This window comes from Chelonoidis abingdonii, chromosome 2 (genome assembly GCF_003597395.2).
Source record: "Chelonoidis abingdonii isolate Lonesome George chromosome 2, CheloAbing_2.0, whole genome shotgun sequence".
NCBI lineage: Eukaryota > Metazoa > Chordata > Testudines > Testudinidae > Chelonoidis > Chelonoidis abingdonii.
Genome location: NC_133770.1, coordinates 59,817,443 through 59,842,389, shown reverse-complemented (window position 1 = coordinate 59,842,389; position 24,947 = coordinate 59,817,443). Strand labels below are relative to the sequence as shown.

Below are 24,947 nucleotides of genomic sequence, written 5' to 3'. Positions count from 1 at the left end.
CTTCATCATATATATATACTACAGCATTAGTGGTTAAAAGCCCAAGTTTGACAGGGCAGTCTGCACAAGTACATGTTCAGTGTAAGGATTTGATAGCTGGTAGGTAATTGCTGCTGTACCTATACTAGTCATTGTTTGATATTTAGATAAGTCCAGCTGACAAGCTGTGATGGAAGGCTGGCTCTGCTTGTATGAGCTCCATTTTCAAACTCACACAGACCTGAATGCTGCATATATGCAATAGTAGCAGGTTAGAGAGTTCCACCTCATGAACAGTGACTGGGTTTAGAAACTTCAGGCACTTAGCATGACTCTCTGTAACATTCAAGTCTATTCCCTCCAGTGTCCAGCCCCTCCATTATGACAGAGACATCCTTTTGACAGCTCTCTCTATATCCCTGTCCTGCTGGAATCAGCACACAGACTGCCAAAGCTATACCCAAGAGCGAGCTTTTAAAGGCCATTAAAAGCACAGCAGTGTCAGAAGCTTGTGGCTAGAGAATGGGATTCAGAGTCAAGAAATATGGGTTCTGCTCCTGGCACTACCATGAAGTTTTGTGTCATTGGCAAGTCATATGGCCTCCTTGCCTCAGTTTCCCCATCTGTAAAATTGAGAAAAACTATATTTACCCCGCAGAGGTGAGGAGACACTGTCTTCATTCAATAGTTCTAAAGTGCTTCAAGACCCTGAGATGAAAGGTGCTAAAAAAAGCAGAACTTTTATAGAGGAATAGATTTGCGCCTGTGCCATGAAAGTGGACCAAGTGGGTGGAGAGAGATAAGGCTAACAAGTACTTCCAGCTCCTGACTGATCACAATCATGTTAGTTATGTGCCAAAAACATAGATATTTATCTTCTGTGCTCCTGGGCCTGTATTTACTGGTCACGCATGAGAAACAGGCCTGACTGTGTAGGATATATAGGCAGGAGCACAGAAGATATCTGACACAGCTTTGAGCTTTGCATTTAGCCCATCTCCAGTTATAATTCCATCTGACTGAACTACTATGCCTTGAATCCCAACAGCAGTAGAGTACCTCCAGGAGGTGAGGAACAATCTTGTCAAATCTATCCAGCAACATCCTTAAATGCACGGACAACATTTTCCAGTCCTATTTTTCTCCAAACAGTTCTTTAATTACTAAGCAATTTGTAGTAAGGTGGAGAGTAAGACAGAGAGGCTTTGTATGATTTTTTGTTTTGCATTCCTGGGCAATTACACTTTTAAAGTCTATGTCAAGGTAGTTCAGAGCTTTGGATAGCAGGTTCTTTAGACTAAAATCTAAAATAAACACATAAAATAAAACCATTTGTTTTAAAACAAAAAGGTTTGCTTCCTATTTTCTAACCAGCCCACATCCTCTTTGTATTTGATCCTTAAGGTAGTGAAAATATTGTGTAATTAAACGCAAAATATTTGAAATACAAACTTCTGTGCACTCAATTACAAAATATTAAAGATGGCTTTTGTATACACAATGATGTCACATTTTCATAGCTTAGTGCAAAAATAGTTGATTCACTGAAACTGCAAATAAGGAGAAAATGCATGTGTGGTGATACCAACTAGAAAGAAACTTTCCAAAAGGAAATCTATAAAACAAAGCTGTAATTTTTCCAGAGCTTTTTTAAAATCATATATGGAAGTCCTCATGTGATAATTTCAAACATCAATGAGCTATAACCAAGGACAGGCCAAAGTAGCAGAGCTAAAAGCTGGAGCCAAAATTCAGTTGAGAGAGGACTGGAGGAATTCATTTTGGTTTACGACACATGATCTTACACTTGATACTACAATATAGATCTAATTAATATACAATGTAAAAGAAAGAATCCAGTTATATTAGAGAGATTGCTTCTGATGCATCTTGATTTCTATGCAAAAGCTGCACCAGAGCAGACAAAGATAACCTAGATAATTCCTTTTGTATTCAAGGACAATGAAGCACTGCTATGTTTGTCAAGCTAGGTCAGAATTATATTAGGTTTTTTAGACATGATGCCAATCTTTAAACTTTAAGTTAAAGAAAAAATATAATCCTTAGATTCATGATCTTTAAAGTAGCATTCTGTATTCCTCCTAAATGTAAAGAAACAAGTTTTCTTCATTTGTTAATTACATTCCTCCATACAAAGTAACCCTTGTTTCTTCCTATTAACTTCATATCTAATCTGTCAGCACCAGTGAACCCAGCCATTCATTAGGAACAATAGCACATTCAGTTTCATCTTTCACTGATGGTTTCTTTTTTTCAGTGGACTGAGGCCAGACCCAAACTATTTGGGGGGGAAAAAGTCACAGACACACACAAGTCACTATTTATTTTGCATCCCATTATGATGACACCTGATACAAGCCAAGATGGAGGGAAATCGGAGTATTTCGTGTACAGGCATGAGAATTCACAAAAGTAAAAAGTTAAAGGGGAGGGTAAAAGGGGTGTGGGAAGAAATAAAAATATCTTGGTTTCTGACTAACTGGTTCCTGTTGGTTTTGCAGGTGAATACACTCTTGTTGCTACGCTCATAGAACTGTGCAGATCAGAAATTCTTGTGTGTATAAATCACACCAATTTTTAAACTAGCCACTTCCAGAAAGAGGAACTTTTATTAGCAGAACTGATCAACTAAGGTGAGCACACAGTTTTCAGCATTTATATGTATTTACTAGTAGTAAATCTATGTTATCTCTAATGTATATAATCTACCTATAATGTGCATGCTGATGGGGAAGAAGAATAAAAAAGGTTAACTGGCAAAAAAATTCATCTAAAGGGAATATGTAACAGAAATGGGACTGATTTCAAGAGTGTGTCCTATAATGAAATCACCATTTAAACCAGTACAGTAAACTGGCAGTGGATCTTATAATATCAAAAATGGATTTTTAAGCTTCATCCATCAACAATTGTGGCAGTTATCTTTCATAGAAGCCATCCTGGGCTTTCTTTATGATGATTTTCTGGGGAAAAAAATGTTATTTAAGTGTGAGAAAAATATTTCTGTTGGCCCTGAGATTTAAAAAACTGTTTATTTCCTGAGATTTCTTGACTATAAGAAGCATCTTATTTATCCTGAAGGAAATTACTGATCTGCACATTTCATAGCTGTTCTATCATCAGAAATCTGAGACTGTTTCACCAAGCCATAAGTGTTAATGTTTTCACAGCACTTTGAAAATACAAAACAAAATATAAGTGACAGACCGATCAAAGATTAATACTAAAACCTATCTAATGCTAAGGATGATTAAACCCCACATGCAATAGCTACAAGGAATATTTTTGTTGAGTTTATGCTGTAGATTACAGACCTATCATTTTAATGGCCATGGGTAGTGATCTGCACAGCCCCGAGTAGAATTTGAGATTGATTTTCTGTTCCCAATAACTTTTCAGTCCCAGGCTTAAAGCAGTAGTCTTAGTCCCTCTTTGTGGAGCAGTGGGAGACCTCCTATTTCTCAGCACTGAACTTCAAGCCCTTCAGCAAGCTAAAGAGCTCCAGAAGGGGTTCTCATCTGTTCCTGAATGGAGGGAGGGTATCTGCTACACACAACACTGAGGGTGGGGTATGTAAAACAAAGAAACTTGCAGGATTCTTAAAGCCCCAGAAGAAACAAAGTGAACCACTATGGACCAGGGTTGGGAGGGAAAATTTTACGGTGACGTTACTGCTTATTTTAGAACCCTAGAGGAGTCTTTTAATAGTTATGGAATCCTTAGGAGAGGATAACACCTGCAAGGATTTTGTTGTTGTTTTTAGCAGCAAAATTCTGTTGTGGCCCCTTTGAAGAGAATCTGCTTTTTGTGTTGAGACTGACAGGTGTTGGAGAACCAGTACTGGAATGCACCTGCCAGAACTGGAGTTAGTAGCAGTGATACTTGTGGCATTGGAGGGCTTGCATATAGACAGTGTAAAAGCCCCCAAAACTTTTCATGATTGCCCATCCTAAGTTTATATCCATTAATTCTGGTGTCAACATTGATGTTTAACTTAAATAAATACCAGGGTGGGGAGGAGTTAGCCCTCTGATTTATTTATAGCAGGAACAGGAACATTTTAGTTTATTTTTATTCTCAACAAACTGTATTATGCAAAAAGCGCTGCCACTAAAATTAGCATCACAGTGATAGTGAGCCAGTACAGAGATTCAATTTTCTCTTCCACAGTATGCAGTTCCACCAATGCTGCATATTTTGCCAATGACATTCAAACAACACATGGGGCTTTGGAGATACAATACCTAGCAATGATTGGACCAGACCAGAAGGACGGGGGAGCACCATTTTTGTAAAACAGAAATTCTAACTAGGTTCAAAAGTGTCTATTAAAACTATTCCACTATTATTCCACTATTAAAAGCCATTTTTAAAAAATATAGTTATAAATGCGTTTTTCACTTTGTAATTTTAAATTGTAAAAATATTTGTTTTCTGGAAAATCCCTTCCTAATGTTTCTCAGTGTATCTTGTTGCACTGGAGTCTACCAGAAGACAAGCTTTTTATAATTTCAGCTAACTTTTTTAGAATGGATATCATCAACTAGAGGTGGAGCACAAAACCTACTGTCAATAGAAATATTCCAATGCCATTAGTTTTTTATTATTATTAATTCCAACAATACAGTTTGGGGAAAGGAAAACACAACCCAGAAGCATTGTCCTGCCATGTTTTCAACCCAATAAGTATATTATTAGACTAGTGTATAACAACTGGAATGTGAAATTGACTAGAAATAAGTGAAACTGATTCATTTTTCACTGTTCAAAACTACAGCAGTAACTCTATATTGTTCTCCAGGTATATTTCTGACAAATCTGTAGGATGCTTATGTATCTAGGGTAGACCCCCTGGACTCTGGACTGTTGTCATCAAGCAAGTCCACTATTTCCAGAAACAAACAGAATGGTCCTTGTGGTATAGATTATTAGAATGCTATTAAAATCATCTTCCAGATGGCAACTTGCAATGAACCCACCCAACTAAAAAGGTTGCTTCATTTTCCAGTTTCACTGCTGCCTTGAAAGGGGATTTCTTAAAGAGATAAATGATGCATTCAGCACTGGCTTTGTCACTCCTGCTAATCGCAGTTTCTTCCAACCTCGCGATGGCAATCAAAAAGGAAAAAAGAGCTCCCCAGACGCTGTCGAGAGGTGCAGTATGTTCACTTTATTTAATTGTTAATATAAAATGCAGCCACATGTTTAAATTCAATATACTCGTCTACTTTAAGACATTTGATAGCATATGATATTTATTTTGTGTGCTTATTTTCTCTGAAAAGTGCTATATAAAAAGAGCACTTCGTTATTCAACAAATCTACTCCTTGTGCACATTCACTCATACTACTTTTCTTTCCCACCCCTCACCCTTATTGATTTTTTTCCTTTTAGCTCTGCAAAACTAGCAGAGCTAACAGTGAGTAGGGCTCTGTTTCTTCTTGTGCAACGAAATAAGTTACACAGTTCCAATAAGTTATGCCTGCGCAAACCCAATGAAGCAATGGAGTTGTACAGATAGCACTGAGGGCCTCTCTCACAGAGTCCACTCACCACTAGGGCGCCTCCTCCTGGCTGCTCTGGGAATTAGCTCCACTCTGGTCTGGCATACCTTTCTTCACCCCGTGGTCTCTCGCTAGAACTCAGGGTATTCCTTCTTCATGACTTAGCCCTCCAGCCAGGTCACTGTACAGCTCTCCCATTCCAGGGTATCAGAGTCCCTTTGGGCATCTGGGCAGCGGAGCCAAAGGCTGCCTGGGAGAGTTTATGCCATTATCCCAGTGGCTGGTAGGGGAACCTGGGCCCACCTACTACTCCAGGTGCCAGTCAGGAACTCTGTGTACACCTATGGCCTGCTTGCACCCAGACCCTGCTGCTGTTTCCCTGGCCTCCTTCCTATTTCTTTGCTCTCACTCTCTAGCCTCCCCACAGGTTTATCAGCCCAAACTCCCTTCTCCCAGGGAATGACTGCAGACCACTTTCCCTGCAGCAGCTTTCTGCTGCTAACTTCCCGGCTTTATACCAGCCCTGACTATTCCTTCTCAGCTGGGTTCAACCTTCAGTCAGCCTTTCAAGCTCTGTCTCTCCTTCAGTTGCAGCCTATCAGGTTAATTCACTCAACCTGCACTGCCTTGTATGGCACATCACAGCCTCATTTGGCCTGCAGAATCTGTTACTAATAATGATGTAGTAGAAACAAATAACCTAACTTGACACATTTAACATGGAAATCACAGACTTCCTCCTTCCCACCCCCAAAATATTTTTGCTTAATCGTTTTCCAGAAGAGAAGCACATTTAGAGACTGACCAATGAGGATGCTCACATATCTATCTCCTGTTCATTTTCACACTTAAGAAATTCCTTGTTATGCAAAATTTTCAACTTTACATTTAAAGTTAAAGACTAGTTAACATTAATGATTAATTAATGTTAATTCCCTTAAGAATATGGGTACAGGCAGTGCCGGCTCCAGGCACCAGCGCAGCAAGCAGGTGCTTGGGGCAGCCAAGGGAAAGGGGCAGCACGTCCAGCTCTTCAGCAGCAATTCAGCAGCGGATCCCTCAGTCCCTCTCAACCACAGTTTTTTTTTTGAGGGGGCTGCTTGGGGCAGCAAAAATGCTGGAGCTGGCCCTGGGTACAGGAATAGTTTAGGAGCTCTGCAAGGTCCTTGCCACTTCTCCATCTCCATTTGTGGAATTTGGATAAGATTACTTGCTTTGCATAATCTCCAGATACTGCCCCTGCCTCTCCCTATCATGTAATGTTTAAGAACTCTATAGTCCTCAACTACCCATAACCAGGGACAGCTCTAGTGTTTTTGCTGTCCCAAGCGGGGGGGGGAAAAAAGTCACGATTGGCAGCATTTCAGTGGCAGCTCTACCACCACCGCTTCATTATTCAGCAGCAGGTCCTTCCCACCAAATTGCCACTGAAGAGCCAGACGTGCTGCCCCTTTCCGTTGGCTGCCCCAAGCACCTGTTTGCTGCACTGGTGCCAGCCCTGCCCATAACTCACACTTGCCAAAATTCATCCCACACAAAGAGAATTAGCACAAGGCACATGCACCATATAACTCCCATCTAATCCCAAGTATCCCTGAGGGCTCACACATCCTTCCATGCAAAGAGAGGGGAACTCTCTATAGCTGAAGGTCTGATAACCTATTCCAATCATACTGAAGTCCTGCAGTCCTTGACCAGCAAGGCTTTAAAAAAATGCCAGCACTAAGCCCTAATATGTCACTCCACATAGGACAGGATTGAAAATGGAAGTTAGAATCATTTGAATTTTGCAGCAATTTGCAATTCTTATTTTGCAAATGTGGAAGAAATAGTCACTGACAGTATGTCACAGCTTGCTTGCTCTGAATTCCAAGCTTCTGAGACACAGTATAAGTTTAACTATGTAACTTGCAGCCCCAGAACTCATAAGGGAATTTATTGCTCTTTCCAGCAGTCCAGATTGCTAAGAAATCTCTACTACAATAAAGAGACTTTATATTAGCTCTTCTTAGCTATAAAACAATCCCTTACCTCGGTCACTGAATCAAGCCAAGCTCAGCTGCTTATTGGTCAAACAGATCAGAATAATATTACCAACCTGTGAGATACATCGTTAACCTAAATGGTCCTCCTTAAATGATAGGAGACCAAGAGATACCAGATTTAAAACATCTCAGGCTTTCCTCTTTAACCCATTAGAATGCAGCCCGAATCTTGTCGAAGAGCAAATACTGACAAGACTGGATAAAGAAAGAGATTGAAAAATATTGGCTGTTGTCTCTAGGTGGAGCTTTATGACAAGATCCTACATGGTTGAGATTGACCAAGATACTCAGCAGAGGAGAATCAGGCAGGATTTCAGCTGGCTCCAGGGGTGAAAGTAATTTACAGGACTTACCGGTACTGACGAAGTCCTGAGGGCGGCGTGGCCTCATACGGAAGAGGCGTGGCCTCAAGATTTAAAGGCCCTGGGGCACCAGCTGTGGCTGGGAGACCCAGGGCCTTTAAATCAACCAGGGCTCCCAGTTGAAGAGGTGGCTGGGAGCCCCCTGGGGCTCAGGGGCAAATTAAAGGGCCTGGGACTCCGGCCCCCAGGGGAAACCCCGAACTTTGTGGGGCTGGGGCAGGGATTTAAAGGGCCCAGAGTTCCTGCTGCTGGGGGGAGCCCTGAGCCCTTTAAATCCTGGCCCCAGCCCAGCCGCCAGAGCCGTGGCCGGGATTTAAAGGGCTCTGGGATGCCTCTTTAGAAACCTGAATACCTTTGTAAACCTGTTCCCTTGTCCTTTGTGCCTAAGTTTACTTATCTGTTAAATTAGTGTAATACTCAAAAGTTCAGAGACTTAATACCTACATGGAGTTTTGAAGGCTCCATGGATAAAAGAAAAATCCTATCTCTGTGCAAGATATTGCTAAAATGTCCAAAACATAAGTTATTTTCAAGACTATATTGGTTAATCCCTCCATTGTGATTACAGGCTGGGGAGATGATATTACTTGGGTGCAAACCTATGAAGAAGGGCTTTTTCAAGCAAGAAAAAGGTAAAGAACATTTAGAAAAGATAAAAGTTGTCAACTATCTAGTCAAAATACTGTAAAGAAAAAGCAAAACAAAAAATCCCACTCTAGCTAATCTAGAAAGCATCTTGTAACAAAACAAAAAAGTGAATTCTATCAGTAAAAGCAACATCTTTTTGGTAATCACACTGTCGCTTACTGCATCAAGCACTGTTAGACAAGATGTTGGCATTTATGCGTGTGCTATGGAATAGAAAGTTGCCGCAAGAAAAATGTCTATTATCAGAAAGTAAATAGAGATAAATACCATCATGAAAACTGGTCTGATTAATTCCTCAGCTTTACCACAACAGCATGAGCCAGTAATAGAACCTCAGGCAACAGTCTGTTGCATTAACTGTTATCTCAATGCTTTCCCCTTTGGCTTATAGTATTAAATACATGGGCAGTTCCTCACTGTTCACAACTCGTCTAGAATGAGTTCATTTTGAGATTCAGTGGGAAGTACACTTGAGGATTCCTGTATACCTCATAACCTCACTCTCCTCCAGATTACTCCTCCAAACCCACTTCTTTCTACAGCAAGAAAGCACGGTCCCAGGCCAGCTCAGATTTAAAAGAAGGGGCAACTAATCTGATGGATAACTTGTGAAAGCAAGGAGGAAACTCCTACTGAGTTGCCACTGTAGTCAATAGCAAATGTATAGTAATAAGCACTGTACTGAGCACGAGAACTGGTAAAAAAAAAAAAAGAATAAAAATTTCGTCTCACAAGATTTGGGGTTTTTTAATTACTTTCCCCCCAAAATGTTGAAAGATATCTAAATTTTTAAATTTCATCAACATTTTTCATTTGGGGAAAAATTTAAGCCAATTTCGCAGCTGCTCAAATTGCCTCTCCCACCCCCACCAATTTTTCAATGAAACTTTTCATAGACAATTTTCAAGGGAAGGGCAGTTTAATCAAAAATAGATTTTTTTATGAAAAAAAAAACCCTTGTAGAAAACCAGATCAAGGAAAGTGTCCACAAGACTGGGCTAGAGAATGATTCTCTTTGTAAGCCTTCCTGGAACTATATATTAAGCAATAATAAAAAGATGAGCCTCTATGGTCTCCAAGCTGAGAACCTCTTAGTTTACAATATATCTTGCACCTCTATTTGGTTGCGTTCCTTTTTATGAATGAGTTGCATGCCACTATTGTCTCTAAGCTCAGAAATATGCTCCATTCTTCCCAATGCCTCAGTCTAGTTATTAGTTAGGTGTGACATAAGATACAACAGCAGTTGCATATCCAGGCCTGTTTGTAAAATTAGAGTCACTTGGATATTCATCAGATGATCTAATTATGTATTTGTTGTTGTTATTACAGTAACAAACCACTGATGGTCATTCATCATCTGGAGGACTGTCAATACTGCCAAGGTAATTTCAATTGTCTGATTGTTAAATTAATTTGAGGATTTTTAGAACATATATCCGCCAATATCTAGGTTGTTATATGGCCCCTTACTATAGTTATCTGCAACACTGAATCACTTTCTCAGATATGCTGCATATTCAATAGAAAGTATCTCCAAAAAGTAAATAATGAAAACAGGCTGCTCACAAACCCCATCACAAGCCTTTTACAACAGAGAACATGAAAAAATACCTTACAAAGCTGTTCTGCAAAGCTTGATGCAGTATTAGACGGTTTAAATTAAGATGCATGAATTTACTCCTGACTCACTGAACAGATTTAATATTGTTCTTTCCTCCTGAACTGGTAACCAGAGAAGGAGACTGGGGCATGACTGCTGAAATTGACCTAAGAAGAATTTACCAAGAATAATACACTTTTGTCAAGCTGTTGCTCGACACCCATTGAAATGGAAGGCATCAGAAATAACAGGAGAAAGCTTCTATTTGTATAGCTGAAGTTTGTCCCGACACAGGACAAAACCAAAATGTGGTGACAGATCTGTGACCTGTCTCATTAGAAACGTGGAGAAAGCAAAGCATGAAAGTCTCATGCATATGTTGCCACAGTATAGAAGGAAAAATAAATTTTGGAAGCAATGACTGAGAACAGCTTTTAAAACCATCACAACATCTTTTCTAGCACTGAAGAAGATTTTTGCAGAAAATGAGGAAATACAAGAAATGGCTCAAAATAACTTCATCATGCTAAATCTCATGGTAAGGAGATATATATTGCACATTTTAAATGAATGCATTTCAGCATATGTTGTCACTTTAGTATTATCTACCATGGCTTCATATGCTCCTACACGCTAGTTTCACAAAGTGCAAATGAATATTTAATAATTTGCTTTTAATTTTCCTGTCAGCATGAAACCACAGATAAGAACTTGTCACCTGATGGACAATATGTACCTCGAATCATGTTTGTAGGTATGCACAATATACATCTTCTTTAAAAATGAAACCTCATTTCAGTAGTATGTATGTGTTATAGGAATTTTCTCCCTCATGATGTACAGGATTTTTAACATTTATTAATTTTTGAGTTAGCATGGTATAGAACAAACCCTTTCCCCTTTCAAGGCATCAAACAAAACCATAGAAATGTAGGGCTGAAAGGGTTCTTGAGAAATCAGATAGCTCAGTGGTTTGAGCATTAGCCCCCTAAACCTAGGGTTATGAGTTCAGTCCTTAAGGGAACAATTTGGGGATTAGTCCTGCTTTGAACAGGGGCTTGGACTTAGATGACCTCCTGAGGTCCCTTCCAGCTCTGATATTCTAAATCACCTAGTCCATTTGCCTGCACTGAGACAGCATTAAATATGCCTAGATCATCCCTGACAGGTGCTTGTCTTTAAAACCTTCAATGATGGGGACTCCACAACCTTCCTTAGAAGCCTATTCCAGAGCTTAACTGCCCTTATAGTTAGAACATTGTCCTTAATATCTAAATCTCCCTTGCTGTAGACTAAGCTCCATTACTTCTTGTTCTACCTTCAGTTTTTCTCCATGTCCACTGATCCTCCTCCTCTTTATAACAGCTTTTTACATAACGGAAGACTTAACAGTTTAGAGAAAGGAAGAATCTAAATATCCCCTCTAGCAGGGGATAGCACGGATGGACAGATGCGCAGACACACATGGAAAGAGCAAGGGTCATCTCATCCAGCACACTAGAGGAGTAAGGGATAGGTGAGAGTTAGGGATGAAGTGTATGTGAAAGTAGCTTGGGTTTGAGTCCCCCCCTTCAGTCTTAGAATTCCATTACCATAGGCTCTTCCCACTCCTGGGTTGAGCCTGAACATGGTGTGACATTTTCAGAACATTGCCACTTAGTGTAGACTCCTTCAGCCCCTGGGGTGAGGGAGACATCAGGGGCCAATGATTCCACATCCTAGAAAGGGGATAATAAATGAAAGGTGCAGCACTGGCAGATGGTGCAGAAGGGGAAGGTATCCACAAGCCATGGGGGGGGCGGGGAGAGGAGAGAGAGAGAGAGAAGTGATTTAAACAAACAACTTGGATTTAAAATTAGTCCACCAGGCAACTCTCCACAGATCTGTCCACAAAAGAAATCAGTGCTATATACATATTTCCCTGACCCTCCAAAACCAAGCAGAACCACAGCTATTGGCAAGTTTGGTAAGAGAAGGAGTTTACTGAGTTGCCTAATTGGGAAGAAATCTCCGTGAATGTCTAATAAATTGCTCATACAGCATTGCAATAGTATGTCCCTGCAAAGAGTCTTACAGTAATGCAGTGAGTATTTTTAATGTGCTCGTCACTAGGCTGGTAAAAAAGAGATATGTCAGCCTGCAATATAACCCAGCTTTGCACCAGGCCAGCTGATCCTAAAAAGAATTGAATCCAATGCCACATGGGGCAGGGGTGCTCAGAAGCTGCAATGCAATCCCAGGGCTGCTCAAGTGGAAGAGGTTGTAAATGGGGAAATTATGCTAATGAGTGTTTAACACCACCACCACCCCCATCGATCCTGGTCCCTCTCTAAGTGCCAGCCCTTACAGCTGCCATAAACCCCATGCGGGGGATGAAGGTGTGACGGATTGGATCACAGAAACTCCCTTCTGGCTGCCAACTGATGTGCCAAGACTACTTCTGCCCCTGCTTTCACTGCCAGCTTGGGACTCCAGCACCATGTCTTGCTGAGCGAGACACGCCAGTCTGGTCCAACACAGACCCAGGGTCTGAACCACGTGTCCCAAAGCTGCAGACTTAACTGAAAGCAACTTAAGAAGTGTTCCTGTCTCTAGTACCCAAATACTCAACTCCCAATGGGGTCCAAACCCCAAATATATCTGTTTTTCCCTGATAAAGCTTATACAGGGCAAACTCAAATTGTTTGCCATCTATAACACATAGAAAGATATACACAGCTGTTGCCCCTGCCAGGTATTAATACATACTCTGAGTTAATTAATAAGTAAAAAGTGAAAGTAGGATTTAAGTGGTTCCAAGCAATAGCAGACAAAACAAAGTGACAAAAACAACAAGGAGTCTGGTGGCACCTTAAAGACTAACAGATTTATTTGGGCATAAGCTTTCATGGGTAAAAAACCTCAGTTCTTCGCATCTCCGTGTTGTTTTTGTGTATACAGACTAACATGGCTACCCCCGATACAGAACAAAGTGAATTACCAAGCAAAATAAAATAAGAACCATGCAAGTTTATCATCTGAATACAGATAAAATCTCACCCTCAGAGATGTTGCAATAAGTTTCTTTCACAGATTGGACATCTTCTTAGTATGGGCACAATTCTTTCCCCTGGTACAGCCCTTGTTCCAGCTCAGGTGGTCACTAGGGGATTTCTCATGACGGCTGCCCCTTTTGTTCTGGTCAACCCCCTTTATATCTTTTGCATAAGGCGGGAATCCTTTTTCCCTCTCTGTGTTCCCATGCCTCCGTCTAAATGGAAAAGTACCAGGTGAAAGATGGATTCCAGTTCAGGAAACAGATCACATGTTACTGTAAGACTTCATTACCCACTTGCCAGCACACACATATACAGGAAGACTTACAAATAAAACAGAGCCATTTACAGTCAATTGTCCTAGTTGATGGGAGCCATCAAGATTCCAAACCACCATTAATGGCCCACTCTTTGCATAACTACAATAGGCCCTCAGAGTTATATTTCATAATTCTAGTCCCAGATACAAGAATGATGCATTCATACAAATAGGATCAACACATTCAGTAGATTAGAAGTTTTGTAATGATACCTTACAAGAAACTTTTGCATGAAGTATATTTTAGTTACATTATATTCACACTCATCAGCATACTTTCATAAAATCATATAGAGTGCAACATTACAGTATTGTTGACAAGTCCCTATAATCATTATTTTCAAACAAGTTGCCTCCTTCAGGAAAGGGCCAATGAGGGGGATATAAACCGACAGCTACAAACACACAGCATTGTATTTTCATGGCAAAGATGGAATTTTCATTTTTTTTAAATAAACTGTCACAAAGAGAGAGAAATCATATAGAATCAATGATGGATGAGCTCAGTGTGGCTCTTAAACCTCTGATCTGTAGATCACCAGGAATCCAAGGTGTTTTTCTTGGTGGTCTTCAGAATGAATCATTTTCAAGTCTCAAAATGGTGCAGTGGCTATAGCCCTAACTTTGCCTGTGAAGACCTGAGTTCAAATCTCTCCACCATCATAGACTCCTTAAGTGACTTGGGCAAATCACTTAATCTTTTTATGGCTTAGTTCCCCTATTGTAAAATGAGGATAATAGAATTTTCCTTCTTTTCTGGGAAGGATGAATGCATTTAAGATTGTGAAGCACTCAGATACTGTGGTGATTGGACCATAGATTCATAGACTCTAGGACTGGAAGGGACCTCGAGAGGTCATTGAGTCCAGTTCCCTGCCATCATGGCAGGACCAAATACTGTCTAGACCATCCCTGATAGACATTTCTCTCACCTACTCTTAAATATCTCCAGAGATGAAGATTTCACAACCTCTCTAGGCAATTTATTTCAGTGTTTAACCACCCTGACAGTTAGGAACTTTTTCCTAATGTCCAACCTAAAACTCCCTTGCTGCAGTGTAAGCCCATTGCTTCTTGTTCTATCATTAGAGGCTAAGGTGAACAAGTTTTCTCCCTCCTACTGATGCCACCCTTTTAGATACCTGAAAACTGCTATCATGTCCCCTCTCAGTCTTCTCTTTTCCAAACTAAATAAACCCAATTCTTTCAGCCTCCTTCGAGGTAAGGTTCTCAAGACCTTTAACGTTCTGTCTCTTTCTGACCCCTCCAATTTCTCGCAATCTTCTGAAATCGTGCCCAAAACGACACAATACCCAGTTGAGGCTAACAAGCGCAGAGTAGAGCGGAAAGAATGACTTCTCGAGGTCTGCGCACAAAACACACCTGTAAATGCATCCCAGAATCAGATTGCTTTTGCAACAGCACACAACCTGTGACTCATATTAGCTGTGCTCCACATAACACCTAGATCCCTTTTCTGCCAACCCACCTTCCTAACAGTCTCTCCCATCTGTAGGTTGAAACTGATTGTTCCTTCACTAAGGAGCACTTGCCATTGGCTTTATTAAACTTCATCCCAGTTTACCTCAGACCATTCTCCAATTTTGTCCAGATCATTGTTGAATAGACCTGTCTCCAAAGCAGTTGCAATCTCCCCATGTTATCATCATGCAAGCTAGTAACGTATTCTATAGCCAACATCTAAGGGTGTGAAAGAATAATGACAAGCCGACCCCAAAACAGACCCCTAACGGAAACCCACTTGTTATACCTCAGAGGATTGGAACCATAAAACCCTCCAAGTGCGGTTACCCACCAGTTATCACCCACCTGGTAAGCCCCCAGCTAAATGATTGACTATACGATAAGAATCATCAGACGAAACGCCGGATCAAAGCCTTAGAAAGTAGTATACCACACCACCACTCTCCTATCACAAAGGCTGTTATCCTATCAGAAAGCTATCAGATTGGTTTGACATGATTCTCTTACCAAATCCAGCTAGCTATGCCCTATCACCTACCACCTTCCAAGTGTGTCAGATATTTGCTTAATTACTTCTCCATCATCTTCTGGCAACAGAAGTAAAACTAACGTCTGTAGTTCCTGGTTGTTATTTCCCTTGATAGACGGCACTATATTGCCCTTTTACAGATCCGAATCTCCCCGTCTCCCATATCCAAAGATAATACAGAGGCTCAATATCCCTCTATTGTCCTTGATATCAGATCATTTCATCAGGCCCTGGACTGCAGGCATCTAACGGTCTAAGGATTTAACCTTGTTTCTTTTTTTTATGAATCGTCTAAACTAACCCCCTTCCATAACACTACCATACAAGCAAGTACAAGAATTTAGTCAGAAAGCTTGAGAAAGAAAGGAGCCAGAGAGGAAATAAAAGTGGCCCGCAGAAAGTAAAATCTGAGAATCAAGAATACGGATTAGTGCTCTGAAAGTCCTCCACAGAAATTATATAATGCCTACCAATGAGTGCATAATTTACATAAACTGAATATAAAGCTGTTGATATTCGCAGTAACTCAACACACTTTACCGCAAAAAATTAATTGCGATTATCACAGTTAATCAAACTGTTAAACAATAGAATACCAACGAAATTATTAAATAATTGAATTTTCCACATTTCCAAAAAACTATTCATTACACCACAAGACAGTGTTCAGCTTTCATATATTTTTATTATAATTACAAAAATTATAAGAAATAGATTCAATTCACTCAAACAATACTATAGTCAATCTCTTATCATTGAAAGTTGAACTTACAAATAGAGGCTCTAAAGTTTTTACACTGCTTGTTTTTGAGCGCAACTTAGTAACAAAAAAAAAAATCTACAAGTCCACTCAGTCCTACTTCTTGTTCAGCCAATCACTAAGCAAATGAGTTGTACATACGGAAAAGAAAACCAAATGCCCCCCCCTGCCCTCTTCATTTACAATGTCAACCTGAAAGTGAACAGGCTTTTGCAAAGCACTTTTGTTAGCCAGCAATTGCAAGTATTTAACATGCCAGATATCAAGCATCATATGCCTTCATAGCTTTGCCATCCAGAGCACATGCTCATGATATGACGACCTCATTTTACAAAAAATGTGTTAAGTAAAATTGTGACTGAGCTCTTGGGAGAATGGAGTGCCCCTGTTCTGTTTACCCAACATTCGTCATATATTTCAATGTTAAGGCAGTCTGATATGACCAGCATGTGTTCATTTTAAGACACTTCCACTGCACTTTGCAAAACGCAAAGAAGGTGTAGATTTCTAAGGAATAGCTACAGCACTAGACCCAAGGTAAGAACCTGAAGTCCTCCAACATCTGAGAGGGATGACTATGAGCATGCGCAGAAGTTTAAAAGAGCAAATACGCCAATGGGAAACTAACAGAATGTAAACACCGAAAAAGAAAATCAGCCTTCTGCAGTGGCATCTGACGCAGAATGATGAAATGAATGCTTGGCTGTCTGGCGTTTGGATCGTTAATCTGAAGGCAAACCCTCATCAGCATGGAGCAAGTGTCCTTGGAATGGTGGTTGAACATGAAGGAACATATGATCTTTAGCACATCTGGCATATAAATAGCTTACAACACGCTAAACAGTGCCAAGCAAACACCTGTTCTCCTTTAGGTGAAATTGAACAGAAGCTGTGCAGCATTATCTCGGCAAATGTAAAAAACTGGTTTGTATCTATGTTTAATGGAAGATCAATAATATTTAAAATGGAAAAACATCCAAATTTAAATAAATGGATTACCTATAACATGCATGCAATAATTGCATGATTAATGACAATTTTTAATCACACGATAATGACAATTACTTTTAAATTGCTGACAGCCCTACTGATAATATTCAATCAGACGGCCTTTTTTGTGATATTCCGTAACATGCAATAGAAGATACATACTGGTGAACATAACAATATATCCCCTCCTAATAATTAATACAGAAATTTAAAATAATCTCTCATCATTTCAGTCGTATAGTGTAATAAGAACTCTCTGGGGAAGAAATGTAATGTATTCCATTTGCTCTAAATTAGTATCCACCAAAAACCAATTAAGTTGAACTCTGCCTCAGAAGACAACTATAGATATTGAAGACTGTCTGGAATGCCAATGATATTGTGTAATGTCTCTACTTGTTCAGACCTCTCTCACAGTAAAGCTGATATCACTGGAAGATACAATCCGACCTATACTAGACCACAAACATACATCTGTACAGTATCCACACTGTGAATGCTTTGCAGTTCACATGTGACCAGTGAACATACCCTATCCCATTGAATCTGTGCTTAGGATCAGACAGCAATTCATTTCGCCTCTCAGCACCTAAAAATACCTAGGGAAATTCTAAAGAGTCTATAAAATAGATTAGGAACTGAACCTGCAAGAGATTGAATACACTCGGCTGATCCAGCAAAAGCACTCATACACAATCTCCACTAAATTAGTAGACTACCAATCAGCAATTTACCAGTTCAAAAGTTACAGGATCACGTGTACTGGAACATAGCACTTTTGTAGCCAGCATTGCAAGGTATTTACATGCCAGATATGCTAAGCATTCATATGCCCCTTCATGCTTTGGCCACCATTCCAGAGCACATGCTTCCATGATGATGACGACGCTCATTACAAAAATAATGTGTTAATTAAATTTGTGACTGAGCTCCTTGGGGGAGAATTGTATGCCTCCTGTTCTGTTTTACCCACATTCTGTCATATATTTCATGTTATAGCAGTCTTGGATGATGACCCAGCATGTGGTGTTCATTTTAAGAACACTTTCACTGCAACTTTGACAAAACGCAAAGAAGGTTGTGAGATTTCTAAGGATAGCTACAGCACTAGACCCAAGGTTTAAGAACCTGAAGTGCCTTCCAACATCTGAGAGGGATGAGCTATGGAGCATGCTTTCAGAAGTTTTAAAAGAGCAATACTCCAATGTGGAAACTACAGAATGTAAACCACCGAAAAAGAAAATCAGCCTTCTGCTAGTGGCATCTGACTCAGATGATGAAAATGAACATGCGTTGGTCTGTGCTGCTTTGGATCGTTATTGAGCAGAACCCTTCATCAGCATGGATCAATGTCCTCTGGAATGGTGGTTGAAGCATGAAGGGACATATGAATCTTTAGCACATCTGGCATATAAATATCTTACAACACTGGCTACAACAGTGCCAAGCAAACACCTGTTCTCACTTTCAGGTGACATTGTAAACAAGAAGCTGGCAGCATTATCTCCTGCAAATGTAAACAAACTTGTTTGTATTCTATGTTGTAATGGAAATCAATATATTTAAAAATGTAAAAAACATCCACATTTAAATAAATGGTATTCTATTAACAGCATGCAATTAATTGCATGATTAATGACAATTTTTAATCACACGATTAATGACAATTACTTTTTTAATTGCTTGACAGCCCTACTGAATATATATTCAATCAGACTGGCCTCTTTTTTGTGATATTTTCCTTTAAACATGCAATAGAATATACATACTGGTGAACATAACATATATCCCTCTTTAATAATTAATACATAATATTTAAAATAAATCTCTCAGTCATTCAGTACGTATTAGTGTAATAAGAACTCTGGGTGGAAAAGAATGTAATTATTCCATTTGCTCTAAATTAGTATCCACCAAAACCATATTTAAGTTGACTCTGCCTCATATTCACAACTAGTAGATATTGAAGATTCTGTTACTGAGAATGCAATGGGATATTGTGTAATGTCTCTACTTTTTCAGACCCCTCTCTCACAGTAAGAGCTGATATCACTGGAAGATATTCTAATCGACTCTATACTTATGAACCACAAGACATACCATTCTGTAAGTATCCACACTGTGAATGCTTTGCATTTCACATTGTGACCAGTGAGACATACCCTACCCATTGATCTGTGCTTGAGGATCAGACAGCATTTCATTGTCTTTCCTGCTCAGCACCCTAAAAATACCTAGGGAAATTCTTTAAAAGAGTCTATAAAAATATGATTAGGAGCTTGAACCTGCAAGAGATTGAACACTCTGGTCCTGATCCAGCAAAGCACTTCAGTACACAAATACTCCCACTGAAATTAGTAGGACTACTCAATGCGAGTCAATTTACGCATGTGTTCAAAAGTTTACAGGATCACGGTGTAACTGGAACAGTGAAAATTACTATCCACAAAAGGGCTGTCAAATGCACAAAGTAAACAGCCTAGGGGAAAAAATTGAGAAAATATTTTTCTCTCAACTTTTTAAATTTAGAGTTACTTAGGTACAACCTAGGATTACTCATTGTCAGACAGAAAAGTAATTTTTCAGGTTAACCTTGTCCCTTTCATATCACAGCATCTATAAGAATGTATATCATTTTTCTTACCCCCCAAATAGAATATTAGATATGCTGAAGACAATTGATTTGTATGTTTGCGCTTCAAGTATGATTATAAGATTTACTGTTGAGGATCAGTTTTAAAATATGAAAAATGAAAGGAAGTGAAAAGTGATGAAATGGAGCTTGTCAAGTTCTTAGTAATAATGAACCATGAAACTCTACACCCTCGGTTTCAGTAAATGGTGCCAAAAATCCTACAATAAAATTTGTCCCCCAATATACATCAATTAATTCACAAGCAAAACATCTTGATAAATTGAGATTTTATTTTCAGATAGAAGTGTACTTCAAATATTTTTTTTAATTTGCGGTTTATTCTTCTTCCAGTGATAGAGAACATGAAGAAAGCATTACGCCTCATTCAGACTGAACTGTAACTTGTGGCAGTGAAATCACCATAACCTCTACCAGGTGAAATGGTATAAGGAACCCTTCTACATTTGAAATATACTCATTAGCTGATTTGTCTGTATTAGCATTTAAACCTTATAGCAATCAATTGTGGTACACAGAATTTCATATGAAAAAAATATATTCCCAGGTATATATAACACTTTTGAAAGTGAACTGAATGTTTAAAACATGTAAAACCTTAGCTGCACAGATAAATTCACAGGTGATGGTAAAACGATGCAAAAAAATGTTTGAATTCTAGGTCACTGATTCAAATCTGGTCCAGTAAAGCTTGACCAGAAGTTGTAACCCATCCCATCTGATGACTGCTTGGTAGCCTGCGCCAGTTAATTATCTTTGCTGAGAGCATCCGATCAGAAGACATTTCCTAGAGAGGTTGAAGCAGAAAAGGATAATAAGTTCATTGTAACTTTTCAAGAGAAGCTCAGTTGGCAGTGTAGGAGTGGCTCGTCTTTGTGTCCAGCATTCTTCTGTACGACTATGTGATTGTTAAAAGCAGAACATATACTTTGATGCTGAATATACAACTAATGGAGCTAAGTGAACAGTATAGGCTCTGTCAGATAAAATATAGCAAAACCTAAATAAACGGCCTTTGACTTTGAGGAAAATATACTAATGCAATGGATTAGAAGGAAGGAATTCCCAGCTTCAGCATAAACTTCAGGACCATAACACCCAGACATAAGAATGGCCAAACTGGGTCAGATCAAAGATTCATCTAGCCCAGTAGCCTGTCTTCCAAAAATGGGCAATGCCAGGTGCCCCAGAGGGAATGATAATCATCATCAGGTGATGCATCCCCTGTCGCCCATTCCCAGCTTCTGGCATACAGAGGCTAGGGACACCATCCCTGTCCAATGGCTAACAGCCATTGATGGACCTATCCTCCATGAACCTATCTAGTTCTCTTTTGAACAATGTCAGACTCATTTGTTAAGAAGTAATTAAGTTACTCCTAGCTATAAAGTAAAATGTTGTTCATAAAGAGATTTGCTGTTATAACAGAGTTTGAGAGAGACATGGAGAAAAATGATCTGTATGCTTAAAGAAAAATTCAATTTCTTACATCAGTCACTAATAGTATATTATCTTGACACCCAGTAAAATGAATTTTGTACCTGTAGGAAGATGCTGAAAATAAAATTTAAAACTGTCAAATATGTCCCTCCTAACCCTGTTTGGTTACTCATTTGATACACAATTCAAATTGTGTGAGGCATAGGAAATCCAGAGACTAGCCAGAATAAAAGTAGTATCACTGTCATTTTCAAGTGTCATGATTAGACCCAGTTGGAATGGGGGGCGGGTGGGTCCCCCCCCCCCCGCCTCGGTGAAAACTTGGAATTTCATTGAATAATTTATTTTTAATGAGCCCTAGTTGTGAGTCCAGGTGTTCTTCATTTATCAAGGACCGACTCCTCAGTGCAGAACAATACTCCATATTCTCTGGTCAAGTCCAAAAACCCACCTACCATTCCAGAGGACTGCAAGACATATGCCTAGCAATCATAATGGTTTCCACTCCCACAGTGATTGGAAATACAGTGAGAGGCTATGAATAAGATAAATGTCATGGCTTCTTAAACCCAGTATTGAAGACTTGATGTTACTGTATTTTAAGAGTCTGAACAAAAGAAATCTTATTTCCTTGCCTACCACTTAAACTGGTACTAGAACATGTAAGGGTGACTGGGCCAGTCATAAGTGACTCATCCATTCATCTTGTACTCTATATATTCAGACACTGTGTAAAACTTGTAGTAAGGAAAGGGCATTCATCATACATACAGTAATATAAAGGAAAGAGCTACACTGAGCTGTATGACTGATTTGAGTTTATAAATGTATGAACATTCTATTCCCTGCCTTTTGTTGGAAAAATACAAAACACATGTATGTTGAAAATAAACCCGGACAACTCATCTCCACTGAATGTTATAATGATATAACTGAAAAGGAGAAAGCCACGGAACCTGAATTTGGTCACACCAGTGTTACTCAGAATATAAGAACATCAGAAGTGCCAAGCTGCCTCAGACCAATGGTCTATCTAGCCTTGTATCCTGTCTCTGACAGTGGCCAGTACTAGAGCTTCAGTAGGAGTATACAGAACAGGGCAGCTGGAATGATCTACCCCTGACTGACCTCTCCGCTTTTGGCAATGAGAGGTTTGGGGTTGCCCTTAGAACGGGGTTGCATCCCTGCCCACCTTGGTTAATAGCCATGGATAGATTTATCCTCCATCAATATATCTACCTCTTTTTTGAACCCTGTTATATTTCTGGTCACACACTATCCCATAGCAATGAGCTCAACAGGTTAGTTGTGTGAAAAAGTACTTCCTCTTGTTTGTATTAAACGTGATGCCTATTTATTTCATCGGGTGTACCCTGCTTTTTCTATTGTGGGAAAGGGTAAATGACACTTATCCATTCACTTTTTCTTCAGGAGTAACTCCACTGAAGTCAATGGTGTTATTTATTTTGATTTATAAAAGATTTTTTAAGAGTGCCTATCTCTAGCTCTAAGCAACTCTGCCATGATTTAAAAATACAAATCACCACTTTAAGTTAAAAGACAATCAGGCCTACCTTGTGCATACTGAATTTTGCATAATTCCAAAACCAAAAAAGAATCCTGAAAAAGGGAATATCCTCGGGTTCTACATTAAAAAGCAGTTTTAAGAATACAAGGATGGTAAGGAAAACAAGGCAATTTCCCATCCCCCCCACTCTCGCCCCCAATCTTCAGTAACATTTTTATAACTATGCTTCCTATAGGGCAGGTATTTGGAGCCATTAAATGCAAACTAAATGGCACTGGCAGCTTTATTCTCAAGAGCTGAAGCTACAACAGCTACCACTAAAAAACAGACAGCTCCTGCCCCGCACATAGTCCAAGATCAAAGACCTTGCAACATTAATCCTTTGACTACTAATGCTCCCCTTGTGCACTCCACCAACATTGGAAGCCAATCCAATAAAAAGATATTACCTCACCTACCTTGTCCCTCTTATATCCTGGGACCAACAGGGCTACAACACCATCAAAAACAAAACCTCCCCTACACCTTCAGTGCTCCAGTCAGTCAACCATAAACATGTCATTGAAATTAACCACCTGCAACTGGTACACTCAGCAGCAGGGCAGAAACATTCCACTGGGGCATACATGGAATGTTTAGAGACAGATATCTGTATAATTTTACCTTAAAAATATGCATTAGCTCTGGACACTGAGATTACATCTGTCATTTTGCCAGCAAACATTTGGGGCCCAAATCCAATGCATACAAGAAGGAATTCATGCAACATTAAGGTTGGGCAGTTTCAGAAGAATTGCACCAATTAAGACTCCAATTGCATTGTTAACTGAGCTACATTTCACACTTTGTATGTTTTATATCATAATTTAATAATGGAACTAGTAACAGTAAGGTTTTTCCTAATAGCACAAACATGCAATGCAGCCAAGTAGTTAACATTTGCTGTTATACATTTTTTTGTACAGATTTGAGCTGCACAACCCTCAGACTGTTTTATGTAATATAGTATCAGCCCAATGCTGGAAGTGGGGAGGTGGTCAGGTGTCTCAGAAGCAGCACTAGCAGGTGGTAGATTTAAAGCAAGCTCTTCTCCAGGAGACAGTGCACTACCACTAGAAACAATGCAATCTCTGCTCCCCTCTGTTCCAAGCCAGTGCTGTTGGCCAATTTGGGGGAGTTGGTCAAAGACACTATCCACCCATTTTACAAAGGCTAGTGCTAATAGTGATGGCAGCCGTGCAGAGACTCTGCTCTCTGAATGCAAAGAATCCCAGCGAGCCTGGGCTCTTCAAGGGTTATGACACAAGAGAGGGGCTTCCTGAGCTTTAACAGGCTCATCTATTCCCGGTCCATGATTATTAAAAACAATAATCACTTGTGTTACTGGTTAGGGTGCCTTGCAACCCTTATTGTTGCATTTTAAAAGCACTTTATGAAACAGTTTATTTTTGTTATAGGTGCATCTCATTAGGTATAAAGCCATTCCTCCCTTTCTGAGTTCCTACCCCAAATTCCCTACCCCACTCTCTCAACCCTACCTTTCTCACCAATAATACTCACTTCACCCAGTTGAAATAAGTCATTATTGGAGCTAGACAAAACTTTTAATCTGAAAACTTTTTTGCAGAAAAATGCAGATTCAGGTTGACCAAGGCAATTCATGATTTTGAGTCCATTTTGATGAACTTTTTCTGCAGAAAGAAAAAAAAACACCAGATACGTTGAAGAAGTTTGTATCCACATTTCTGAAAGAAAGTTCTGTTGTCTTATTTTGGAAAGAGTTCATTTTAGGATGGCCCTTGCTTTTAAAACATTTAAAAAATACCTTTGAAACACATTTCGGTTTGATCAACACAAAATGAAGCACTTTTCAACATTTTAGTTTTATATCTGATTAACTTTATTGGGCCTACTAGCTACAAGATGCCATTTGTGATTTCACCTTCTTTCTTCTCTCATTTATTCAGTCCTAAGTACGAGATTCAATTCTACCCTCCATTGTAGCCTTGCTAGCTCATTAACTTACGCCAAGGATAGAGTTTGAT

The 24,947-nt window shown here is 39.5% G+C and overlaps 1 protein-coding gene across 1 annotated transcript; it reads left to right on the top strand.

The window, feature by feature from the left end:
* Positions 1 to 2,505: 2,505 nt before the first annotated feature.
* Positions 2,506 to 21,581, top strand: AGR3 (anterior gradient 3, protein disulphide isomerase family member). Its single transcript, XM_032801429.2, has 8 exons — positions 2,506 to 2,633; positions 5,009 to 5,154; positions 8,481 to 8,544; positions 9,893 to 9,945; positions 10,625 to 10,701; positions 10,854 to 10,917; positions 19,304 to 19,387; positions 20,268 to 21,581. The coding sequence occupies exons 2-8, from the start codon at positions 5,049 to 5,051 to the stop codon at positions 20,315 to 20,317; spliced, it is 498 nt and encodes a 165-aa protein (XP_032657320.1). The 5' UTR covers positions 2,506 to 2,633; positions 5,009 to 5,048; the 3' UTR covers positions 20,318 to 21,581.
* The last annotated feature ends 3,366 nt before the right edge of the window (positions 21,582 to 24,947 follow it).